The sequence below is a fragment of the Melanaphis sacchari genome, unplaced genomic scaffold, assembly GCF_002803265.2.
Source record: "Melanaphis sacchari strain LSU unplaced genomic scaffold, SCAv2.0 Contig31_pilon_pilon, whole genome shotgun sequence".
Taxonomy (NCBI): domain Eukaryota; kingdom Metazoa; phylum Arthropoda; class Insecta; order Hemiptera; family Aphididae; genus Melanaphis; species Melanaphis sacchari.
This window is the reverse complement of record NW_020271193.1, coordinates 4,207,671-4,221,119: the sequence shown is the minus strand read 5'-3', so window position 1 is coordinate 4,221,119 and position 13,449 is coordinate 4,207,671. Positions and strand designations below refer to the sequence as shown.

General features: G+C 29.3%; 2 protein-coding genes across 5 annotated transcripts in view; both read left to right on the top strand.

Moving 5' to 3' along the window:
* LOC112596296 (zinc finger protein rotund-like) overlaps window positions 1–13,449 on the top strand; it is a 163,150-nt gene that overhangs the window by 88,906 nt on the left and 60,795 nt on the right. For all 4 annotated transcript variants that reach the window (XM_025341891.1, XM_025341890.1, XM_025341892.1 and 1 more), the window contains exons 3-5: window positions 480–551; window positions 1,437–1,479; window positions 4,795–5,021. In XM_025341891.1, coding sequence (XP_025197676.1) covers window positions 480–551; window positions 1,437–1,479; window positions 4,795–5,021 — 342 coding nt within the window. The remainder of the gene's footprint in view (window positions 1–479; window positions 552–1,436; window positions 1,480–4,794; window positions 5,022–13,449) is intronic.
* LOC112596297 (sphingosine-1-phosphate phosphatase 2-like) lies at window positions 7,174–8,782 on the top strand. The gene has a single exon (XM_025341895.1). The coding sequence runs from the start codon at window positions 7,551–7,553 to the stop codon at window positions 8,733–8,735; it is 1,185 nt and encodes a 394-aa protein (XP_025197680.1). The 5' UTR covers window positions 7,174–7,550; the 3' UTR covers window positions 8,736–8,782.

Here is a 13,449-nt window from a genome sequence, read left to right as displayed (position 1 = left end):
ATGTTGTAACGTATACTGGACAGTTCCCCTCGTCGTAGTCTCATCTTTGAATTTTACACTAGGTACACGTTTATCATTATTAAAAAGGAAAAAATTAATTAATAAAAAATGATTTATCAATAATCATTGTACGATAAGTTCGTAATTATAGACAGCCATAGTCTAATATATTATATATATGCGTATTATCATATTATAAGCGCCTATTCATATCGCAACGTCTGTTAAAATCCAATCGTAGGTACATAATACACGCATTTATATACATCGATTGCAAATAATTTATATTCAGTATTAATGTTAATGTTTATTGATTATTATCAATTGTATAATATAAATTACAATAATATATTATTCGTTTATGATTGTGTTAAAATTGTGCATTCTCGGATCACGTGAACTGTGCACTCCGGCCCGGTCCGGATTTACACTGATTGTTGTGTCTAATTTTGATTGGTCGGTTTTGTTTGTGTTTACAGCAATGTGGTGGACATGGCAAAGAAGTGGACTATAGTTGGACTAGACAGACAGCCATGAAACAAGGCTATGAGGTAAAATTCTAAAAAAAAAAAAAAAAAAAATTAAAACGATAAAGAAAAACGCAAACGCGTTTGCCAATATTATATATTTTACTCACTATGATATGCTATTACTACAGCTAATATTACTACAACTACTATTACTACTACTGCTACACAGTATTTATATACAATAATATTACTATTACTCTTACTACTACTAGTCATTATGATTTCTACACGTATTTACTTTAGTTGACCATTAAAAACACTGTGTGGCTCGATCGCATATTAATATGTATAATATGGATATACATATATTATATCCAGTTTTAGGCGTCTGGATTAAACTGGTTTCCATTTTATAAGCCCTATATATTGCTGACTTGATTATTTTTGGGCACCGGTGCAGAATATTCGAAATAATGGTTCAAAATATTATAGATAGATAGTATAACAATGATTTAGACATTATTCTGTACCATAATATATGTATATTTTATTAGATACGATACAGGAGTAGTTCGATGAAATAACACCTAAAAGAGTGTACATTTTTAATACATTTTTAATTTTCTTAAATTAACTCAACTTTTACATATATATCTAATTATAGCTATGATATAATATATATACGAATTGTTTTTTTAGTACCTAAAATTTAATAATTTAATAGAATGTTAAGTTCTTCGCTTTTAGAGACTAAAAATTTGTACCTATTAATTATTACGTGGTTGCCAAACGCGTGTTTTTTTTTTTTTTAACTAAAACGACACGTCATTTCTATAACTTACAAGACATTTATGGTTATTATACTATAGAAACATAATTGAAAAATCAATATTACTTTTAAATCTATGCATTTGTATAAAGTATAGACATCCTATAAAAACTAATATGATTTATGTTTTGTTTTAGGCGAAAATGAACAACAACGATCATATTCAACAACTTTCAAAAGGTACGTATAGATGATCTATTCGTAAATAAGTACCCAATCTTAGTATGTATTCATAAAAAAATAGTTGAAATCATCGATTTTATATTTAATATGATTAATATTTCTACGAGTTGATATTTGACACAGGATATACGTGTACAATATATATATACGTGTGTGTGTGTGTGTGTGTGTGTGTGTGTGTGTGTAGTATAATATGTGCATTTACGCAGACCAGGTATGATAAGTAGTAGGTGTAGTGCTCGTTAGTAAATTTACAATATTATTTCATGTACATATAATTCTGTTTAATGTAATGCTTTTATCGAAATCTCCCTCGCAGTGACATGGGTATACCCTTATTTAGCAAATATGGCAAACTGGCCGTCAAGCAGGACCACTATCGAACGAAGTGATTTGTTTGTTCTCTTATAAGTCCTGCGGATGGCTCGTGGGCATAGAATATGCAGCAATTTCGATACGCGTAATAATTAACTTTTTTTCTCTCTCCAGAGATATCTATGGTTTCCATGGATACGACACGCAGGGTCGTAATCGTAGTCGACAGTCAAAACGATAGTTACAGAGTATGTGTCCGAGTTGACAAGGCGAGGCTGCTTATATAATGTACATTGTACACGTACACACACACGCACACATGCACTTACACACATACAAAATATGCGTATACACTGACATACTATTGGTATGATCACCGATGTTACCGATGCTCACCTTGAATACCTTTCCAAGTAGTCTGACAGCGTTATACGGCTCATTACACCCTCTCCCCTGTAGTAAACCGTCACCCACTCCACCGGTGTGTACCCAAAACGTATAGTCAGTCTAGTCTTCGGGTCGGCTGTCTTCGATACAGTTATAATATATATTATTACACTCTCCCGAAGTCATTACGACGTGCACACATAATATACTCTATACATACAATATGACGCGAATGAGAATTCGCTTGAGGCCAGGATAGAAAAAAAAAAAAGATTCTTAGATAGTTAGGGTCAGTTTTGGCGATTCTGATTTAGTCGTTATCAAGTGACGTGGCGTATGGTAAAAGATTTACGCAACCTAAATATGTAACAAACTTTTTATAATAATAAATTATACATGTAATTTTGATTGTATGTGTTTGTTGCCCTTCGATTTATATAGATAAAATATGATCTAAGTGTTGTCCATGAGTGTCATCTTCTTTAAGGGTAAAGTCGAATTCTATTTATTTCTGTCGAATTGCACTCGTTTCGATAATTACTCATAATAACGATATGATTTATAAACTAACGAATAACAGTAGATGGTCCAAAATAGAATTTGTATATTTTTAATATGTTAAAGATTAGTATTTTTATTATTATATTTACATAGTGTATAGCTACAGTTTTGAAAATAATTATATGATAATAAAGTGATCTTAAAAAAATTAACAAATAATTTGAACATTGAAGTGATATAATGATATAAATTTACGTTTATTTTCTAAATTAGTTGGAATACGTTGTTGAACATTTCAATATTATGTTGCTAACTCTCATGTACAATATTGTATACTAAAATGAATATTCATAAATTCTATGAAATGACTGGACCGTGTCCAATCCGAACATTATGGCTTAGGTAGAGTGCAGTTCAACAGTCCCCCATATTTATGTTCCATTTGAAACTTACACGTTTTCGTGACAATGTGTGTGTTTCAATAAAATACGATTATTATGCTTTTCAATGCTATCCATTTAATTCAAGTGCTTAAAATACCAAAATGCAAATAACATGAAAATCTTGACACACAATATGTATATACGTATATGGAAGTATGCTCTGTTTATTTTTTCACTTAAGGACATCGAGGTATGAAAGTTTACATACCCTTACATTTGACGGTAAATATTATGCTAAAAACGATTGAAATATGTAAAATATATATGTATACTCGTACATAATATTATAATAAACTCGATCGGATTTACATGGGATCAAACGTGTTTTGCAAGACCTTTGTACGTTACTATTATTTAATTAGTTTAACGAAACCAGTTTTGGAACACATAATTTGATAGTTTATTTTATAAACCCATAATATATTATTTAGCTAATATACCTACTATTTTAATAACTTGAAAATAGTAGCAGTTGCAAAATATATACTTAATATATTATCAACTAAAAAAATACAACATTGTTCTAAGCATACCACGTTTAAACATGCAATACATATTCTGTTTGATTTTTTGATTTTCTGCATAAATCAGGTAGAAGCGAATTTGGGAAAGGTTCATGTTTTAAAAATACCATATTATGAGCTATTGTGCAACGAAAACATTAATCTAACAAATTTAATACTGCTTTTTAGTCACAACAAACTCAAAACGGGTTTTAAATCGATATCAACATATTATTATAGTTGTTTTCAAAGAATAATGACACCGCCTAAACCCTTTGAAACGCCGAATTTAGCATACATTTCGACTTATAGGGACGATACACTAATATCTACATATAAAATTTGTTATAATTCATCGAAAATATACAGAAAATATTAATGTCGGTTGCAAAAATAAAAATTCTTTACATAACTTAGGGTTTTTTTTTTTTTTTACCTAACAATTCGTTTACCATAAATTGTGTTCATAAGCTCATGCAACCGATATGCAATATTTATTATTCCATACCTATTAATATATTTCTATTGTTCAAAACACTCGAGTAGGTATCATCTGGATTTATACATAAATGTATTTAACTATTTGTAGTCTCTAAATACCAATAATACTATAGTAACAAAAAACGTAGGATTTCCTTTCGGTGTTCCACTATTCCAAAACAATTATACCATAATATTTTATCGCAAACCGGTTTTAGCATTGGTTCAATCATCTTTTTTCGTAATAAAACCATTGGGATTAGAGCGCTTACAATCCGTTTAGTCCGCATAATATACGTACGTACCTATTTGGTATCTAAGTAAATTATTTTTAATACATTGGTAAACTTGGCTAATTCAAAAAATATTTGTGTACATAACATATGTATGGGTTATAGACTCTTATAGACTTGGAAAGTACTAAACTAATCGAAACTAAATTTTACAATCTTAGCTTCGTTTTTAACCCCTTTAGCCCACTATAAGGGGTGACCCGTAAATGAGTTCCGTTATGGTTTATAAAAAGGTAATTTGGGTTGTAAAACTAGTTTATTTAAATATAATACATAGATATTATCATTATAATATACAAGTTATACCTATACCATTGAGTTATGTACTTTCAGCTAGTCTTGAAAAAACATCTTCAAAAATCACGATGGTTAATGACATTTGATTTACAGGTGGTATGGAGGATGGTTCTGGTATGTACCAACAGCACGGGGGTGGTACGCCGAGGTCGCATAGTACAGCAAGCACGGCTAGCAGCATTTCACCCACTGGTAACTCGGCGACGCCCATGTTGATTGTACCGCATCCGATAAATGCCACCAAAATCACGGACGCACATCACGTGGTCACGCATCAAAATGGTGGTGGCCGAAAATATACATGCAAAATGTGCCCATCGGTAAGTAATTTTTGCGTAAATAAGCTATTTATAATAAAACGCTTGGGCACGAATACGTTGCAACGGTTAAATGTTCGTAAAGTACGGATTATTAAATTCTGGCCAAATAATCAACAATGATTGTTTTAATAATTTTGTTGAACAATAGATTTGACAAATAAAATATGTTGTGAGATTATATTAAAATGTATTATTTATCAATATTTTGTATAATAATCCATTCGAATTGGTCGAGTCTAGGATATTATTATTTAACCGTGGTCTGAATGGCTGTTCAGTTGAGACCATTAATACACAATATCGTGTGCTCGTATGGTACAATAGTATTTTTATATTTTTATAATTTTCTTTTTTTTTTTTACATTTATTCACTATTAAATTGTAAATATTTAATCGTGTCTATAATTTATGTGCATCATAAAAATATTACCAGATTCGAAATGTAAATTCCTATAAATAGTTAAGCATAATACTTTGCTCAACTCGAAAATAATTAGTTGCACGTACAAATACATATAATTCCAAGTTTGAATTTTAAATATACTTTGAATTAATTTATACATTTTTATGAATGCAGTTAAATTAAATGTAACCTGTTTCGATCATAAGTAACTAATTATTTTTGTCCTGTTCGCTGTTGACCTTACGTGTATTTTTATATTTATGTAAAAACTGATTAGTCAGACATGAAAACGTAAAATATTGGTCACTAGCTATATACTGATATGGAATAAAGTGTTGCTAATTAGTATAAAAACGTATAAACGGAATAGGTAAACGATAACAATTTAAGAACATACAATTTATTTTATAATTATAATTAACTTTTACTATTTAAGGACAGAATAAATAATTACATCCTACGTTTGTAATATATTTTCGATGCACGAGAACTGCTTCGTAAATAGGTAGGTGACCTTATTTTACTCAAATTGCTTCCCACATCAATATATCATATCCATAATAAAAAATCAATTAATTGATTTATTTTATTGTACTATCAAATATAATATTCAATTTACTTTATTATACTATTAGTTATTTCAATGATTTTCGAATTTATCGTAATACGTTAGAAAAACATTTATTTATTTTTATTTCCGAATAATATCGTCAATCGCTGGTAATTCTTGATGATTAATTTAGCATTAAATAAACAGTTAGGTTTGCGCAATTGTTACGTTATAAAAAAGTATGTTTATATATATATGATATAAACATAATTATCAAAAATAGAAAAAACCATTTTAATTTGAGACAAGTTAAAGATTGGTTTTCAAGTAAATATATAATAAACGTTTTAATTAATTAAAATAATTAAAAAAAAAAAATGTCTTTGATTATATAAAGAATAATTCAAGTGAAATTATTTTTTATCTGAGACAATTCGAAAACTTAAAAAAATCAACTACATAATGTGGGAGCCATATAAAAGTGAACGATAACTTTTAAATTGAGATACAATTCGAGTCAACTTTAAAGAAAAAAAAACATAGATAAAAATTAAGGGTCAAGCCGTAAGAAGTTCTTTTATAGTGCGCCTCGTTATATATTATGCTCTAGTATCAGTTATCAAAATAGTATAAGTGAATTATTCAATACATCAATATTAAATAATAAAAAATTAATCCAAAATCTGTTTTAAATATCTTTAAAATAATACTACCATTGTAAACACGTTTGCGTTTATAAATAAATCTCTTATTTATTTTATTGTTTGATATTTCTAAAATAGTTATTTACAAAATAAAAATAAATTTCTTTTACTATACTAAGAATAACGGATTATACTTTAGACACGCATTGACAACTCTATATAGATAATGCAACTAATACACATTATAGTTAGTAACCCTTTTTAATTTTATAATAAATTGTTAAGTCATCCCCTATAAACTGATTTGAAACCTTTTTTTATCCTATTTCGCCCAATCATTCAAATTCGGAATACTTAAATGTATTTCATCGTCTAATAAAAAATATTTTAGATTGTATAACGAATTATGTATAGTTATTAATTTACTTCTTGTTTTTAAAAATAACACTTGTGGTCTTTGAAAAAAAAAATCTTTAATAACGTGAAAAAACATTTACATATATAACCGTGTTTTTTTTCCGATGTGCCATTCGGTCGTGTTTACTGTTCATAGAATCAGTGCTGAAGACCGCCGAAATCGATGAATATAATATTTAATTTTTTAAACCGATAACTATAATTTACATAAATAGTTCGTATTTCTGTTGCTAGTTTATGTACACCGTTCAGTTTGCGTTCGGCCGCTGTCACGTATGCGATATCGGAAGTGTCATAGACTCTGTCGCTTGATTATTGTTTATTATATTCTTATAGTCTTTAAAACCGCAAAAATTCATCTCACCAACGTCATTCGACTGTTTTGCTAGGATTTGTTTAGTTGTTTTCTTCCATTAACGTTTTACATACCCATAGCCTATACCTACCTATATTGTATACTGGCGCAAAGTCCGAAGAACATTCAACGGCCGCGTGTGGAAACTGGTGGCTCGGACATGGACACTGTCAAGGTTTGCGTTGATTACCTAAAAGATCCGGAACTAGTCGCCCGTTTTCAAAGGCTTTTCGGAGTGATACGGTACGACTCGTCGGACAATGATACTACCGTTCCGTCGCTGGACAATAGCGAGTCCAAGACCAATAACGAAAGTACGGTACTCAAGTTAAACCCAATCGATCATGTCACTAACAAGTTTTGGTATTACTTGTTTCTGTCCTGCACGTACCTTGGTGACGAAATTGGATACGCTATCGTCATACCGTTCTTGATATGGAACGTAGACTCGGCAGTCGCTAGGAAAATGGTGCTCGTCTGGGCTGTCGTTATGTACATTGGCCAGTCCATTAAAGACATTGTAAAATGGCCGAGACCGCAAAGTCCCCCGGTCATTAGACTGCAAACAAAATGGTCTATTGAATATGGAATGCCTTCGACACATGCTATAATTAGTATTGTATTACCATTTCCTGTTTTCTATTACATTTCAAATCGATATACAATCGACTACAACGTCGGTATCGCAATGGTATTTCTGTGGTGTATGATGATTTCGCTTAGTCGTTTATATTTGGGTATGCACACAGTTTTGGATGTGATTGCTGGCCTGATATTAGCCACTATTTTGTTGATTCCATTTGTACCATTGGCTGATGTATTAGACCGTTATCTTATGAGTAGCAATTGGACACCATTGATATTCATTATTGTTTCTGTGAGGTTAATACTTATTTACCCAACTAGTGATCAGTGGACACCTACTAAAGGTGATACGACTCTAATTTTAGCATCTTGTGCGGGTTTATCGACTGGAGGTTGGTTGAACATTAAATTAGGTATACAGGATGATATTCGTGCTATGAACCCAATAATTAATGATTCTATCAGTTGGCTTTCAATTAATGATTTGAGTGTGATTGTGATCAGAAGTGGTTTGGGCTATAGTTGTATAGCCTTGTTATTTTTAATTAGTTATTACTTTCTTTGTGTTATTGATAAAATATTAATAAAATGTGGTATGAATATAATTGACGATGCACTGAAAAGGCATATTCCTTTGTTAGATATAACTTACAAATATTTAACATTTTACTTTGTATGTTTAAATATTATGGTTTCGATACCATTCTTGCAAAATTTGTTATTTGTATCGAGACAGTCATTTTACCATGAAGCTAAGTAGTTATTCGATATTGTTAATTTAATTTAATATAAGGGTCTGTTATCGCTTTATTTATGTAAATTACACACATGTAAGCTTCAATATAATATGTCCTTTAAAATTATACTTAAGTTAAATAATTGTGTTTTATGTTTAATTAAAATGTTTCTTATCGTTAACAAAATATTTATCAATCTAAGAATTTTATGAGTTCATTATTATATAACATGTCCAACTTAAATTTAATTATTATTACTGTAAAAATAATAATAAAATTATTTATATTTGAATAATATAATTTTATATCAATTTTTTTGTTTGTGTATATTATCTATAAATTAAGAAGACCGTGTACCGAAAAGTAAAGATTACAATGCATTGTTTGAAACGTATAAATATTCTACTAAAAAAAAAAATAATAAAACGAATCATTTACAATTTATGTGCAGAAAATAAAATAGGTATATTTATATACATTATACACCTACTTAGATAGGTAATAGATGTGTTCGGTGTATAAATATCAATGTAACTGAGAAGTAAAAACCATACAGTAAATCGCGTTAAAGTACCTACGTTATTGATAATTTTTTCCGACTGAAAATGTTCGTATATTATCGTAAACTGAACACCAACGTCATAGTTGGTATACCTAAACAATAAAAAATACCATATTTTCTCACACTGTGCGTTTCTTACGACCTGTTGTTATCATTTGGATTAGTGTGATCAACCTTTATTGCTTGGTAATAATATTGTGTGTGTATATATATATATATATTATCCACCAATATACGTTCAGGTTCATTTGACGGTATAAGCTTATATTCTCATTTATTTACTTGATTTTTTTTTTTAAGGCCATGCAATGATCTTGAATTAAATGAGACGAAACCGCGACGCAAGGGAAGAAATAACACTTTGATTGATTTTTTTTAAATTTTTGTTCGTTCTGTCCTACGAGTTTTTCTTTAAGGACAAACTGGGAATAGGGAGGAATACCCGACCCCATATTTTTTTCTTAGCACTTTTCGTGTTTTATTTTACACTATGCGTTGGTAGTAGCACGAAATTCAAAAAAGAGCGCGTGCAAAAAAAAAATTACTTCAATTATTCCATTCCCATTAGAGATTTATATAGTATATTTTTCTTTACCAGAATGTTAGTTTTTAAAAAATCGTTAAAACAACCCTGTTTTAATATTAAACGGTTCCAGTATGTTCTTTTAAACTGTGGATTTCAGTGTTTTAAAGCTTTTTAAATAATTCACGTAGGTACATTGCTGATACATTATATAGCTCACGTTCTACAAATAATACTTACCAAAAAATTGTTTATATCTTCTTACTGTTATAAATAAAATTAATTTTAGACTTGAAATAAATTAATAATTCAATTGATTTTGAATTACTTGTTATGTAATTTTTATTATCAAAAACATTAGTTTTTGTTTTGCTACAAATTGTTTTATAACAAAAGTCTAAAATTTTAAACGAAATATGTACGCAATATATTATTGACATGCATACTCGTGAGAGTATATTATCATTGTGTTTATTTTAACATTCTAAACTATTAAAAATATTGTCTAATTGAATCTTACATTTTGTTGTGGGATAAAGTAACATTATTTTCTTTTTTAATATTTCTTATCAATAATTTGTTATTTTGCGAAACTATGAAATCTATTTCAAAAATAAGCAATCCCAAGTCTACACTTCTTCTTTACTTCTCTAACCGGTTTTTCAGTGTATTATTTTTTAATTTTCATAATAACTCGTTGGCATATTATCAATTTTATTTTCATCCACGTAAAACTAGACGTGTGAACAATTTTATTATATATTTTTTTTTTTTGTTTTCAAGAATATCATTGATTATAAACACAATGTATTTAAAAATTAAGTGGGGTATAGTGTTTACCATGATTATCTCGCAACTATCCCGTCACTATATCATATTAATTGTTCTTACAATAATGCAACGCTTTTCTACCTGGCGAGCAATGGTCCGAACTATATAGGACATATAAGTAGGTATACGCTAGGTAATATACAGTGAACAGGGTTTATAACCACTAAAAGAAGATCCTGCAGTCTAGACCAACAAAAATCTCTCCTGGCCATGATAGTAACGAATCTTTGTGTAATTTGCGATCCAGCTGGAATAGTATACGAAAAGATATAATCACATATTACATATTATATTTGTGTAGGGTACATCATACGTCATATACCTGTATAGCTGTAGTGGGCGAGTCAGTTGGTTCGTAAGAGTGGGGAGGAAGGGTGTAATTGCAGGTGGTCTGCGGCGGATGATGGAGTTGTCTGTGTGTGTATGCTTGGAATGCAGGTGGGCCAAGTTGGGCGACGATCGTCCTAATAAACCACCAACAATCTACCAAAGCATTGGTCTTTTAAAATGCATTCATCACTGTAATAACAACGAATACGCTGTAATAGATATTGTTATTTTTTATTATTTTCTTTAAATTTGACGTGAACAATAACGCATGACAATGATCCTTGTTAACCAGGACATGTCGTATTATACGTTTGTTAAGAAATAATAAGTTCATTTTTTTGTTCGGGATAGGCGTATGATTTATTTAGATAAATTCAATAATAAGTTGGAATAAGTTGTTTTTTTAATTTGAAAAAACAACATTTTTTAAACCAGACCAACGTTCTAGAAAGCTTTCATGCATTATAATATGTTCAGTAGCGGGTATGTAATAATTTCTATATTATGTACCTGTTTATTGTGTGTATTATGTATCGTATTGTAATTGAACATTCATTATTAAAACTATAAGACTTAAAATACTATTTACATACACTTAACTTACTATAAAAAAATATTACAATTTAAGAATAGTTTAAACATTACTGTATTTATTAAATGGTTTTATTGCGCTCACAATATTGTACTAAAATAAGTTACTACAAAAACTATAGATGAAAGATTTTTAATCGTAGTGTTATAGTAATATGATCGTTAACAAGTTAGTCGAGGTAAATGACCGATTATCATCATCGCTTCAATAGCTGATGCGGTGTTGTGAACAAAACCAAGTTAACTTATATTTTTGCTTATAGTTGACTTTTGTGTGTATAATATGTTGAGGTAAGCACAGCTACTTCAACACATCGACGTCAAGAGTAGGTTTTGACACTGACGCGAGTGGTTTGCACAGTGTTCCGTGTCGATAACGTTAATAAGTACAAAACGGAGGGAAAAATCGGTTAACACATAGTTATACATATGAAAAAAAAAAACAGAATGAAGGACGAAATAAAAACTGTTCTATTGATTTAAAAAAAAAAAAACCGAAGGGATGGCGGTGTATAACAACACCTACATAGTATCAAAATCGTTAATTTATTATTTTTATTATTCCCGACGACGGACTATATGGTTACGAGGGAAAAACGAAATATAGATATGCTATAGATGTATATATGCACTCAACACACATACACAACGGCCATTGTGAATATTGTAAAAACGCATGTTTCCTTATCATTTAAATTATTGTACGATTTGTATAATTTTATACGTTTTATTATTTAAATTATTTATTTTGATGTTTTATTAAACTTAGAACTGTATAACTCGACGTATATGATATTATAGGTTAATGATTAAATCTGATAATATTATACTTGAATTGTATGATTTAAAATAATGTTTCTATAGGTACACAATATGTGTTAATGTCAATATCAACCGATAGATAAAATTTAAAAACAATTTAAACTAGGTAATGGAATATGCGTTTCTCGGAATAATATTATTAATTACTGTTGCATATTATGTCTATGCGCGAATTTACTCGTATAATTTTAATGCCGACTAATGAACTATACACGATACGCACCTTTAGCGCTTTCTTTACGGCGTAAGATTTTCAACAACTTTTTGATTTGTATCGTTATACATCTATAACACTGAAATAAAGTTTTAAATATTCTAGAGGTAGAAATATAAACGATATTACTAAATGCTATTAAATCTTATTGATAAAAAGAAAGCTTAAAAAAACTTATCGTATACGTATATATTTTGTTAGCTTGCAAATTAATTCAAGCCGGTTGTTAATCATTGATTATTATTATTATTTTTTTTTTTTTGTTACCTCAGTGCATTATGTTTGACATTTTGCAGCGTCGAACATCGGCACATCGTGTATGATCACATTATACATACTACACACATTTTATGCAAGAGTTACATAAAACTCATACCTCTGTGACACGTGTTAAGCGCGTACGTTCGTGTGAATTTTATATGATAAATATTCAGTGAATTATACATACACAATTATTAATAACGACTATTATTGTTATTTAACTCGTAATATTGAAATAATTGTATTGCGTTTGATTTTTGTAGTCCACGCGTTTGATAATACTGACATTTTAGATTGTAATCAATACTATAGCTGAAATAGAAATGTGTATATTATTATAAAAGAAATCACTGTAGGTTAACACGGTAAAATGGAGTATAAATAATAATAATTTATTAACGTTCGAGAAAATAACGAATTAAATATTTTTTTTTTAGCTTTTGGCACTACCTATTTAAATATTCAATAGGTACCGTAGATATTCGTGACAATTTTAAATTGTATATCCAGTAAAAAAAAAAATAGAAAAATAATAATTTTATTATATTTTTGCAGTTTATTTTAAATGTTTAATAAGTTTTGAATATCAAAACACACGTTATG

Bases quoted from the DNA above. Each gene is read 5' to 3' on its own strand.
- LOC112596297 (XM_025341895.1), top strand. From the start codon at position 7,551: ATGGACACTGTCAAGGTTTGCGTTGATTACCTAAAAGATCCGGAACTA.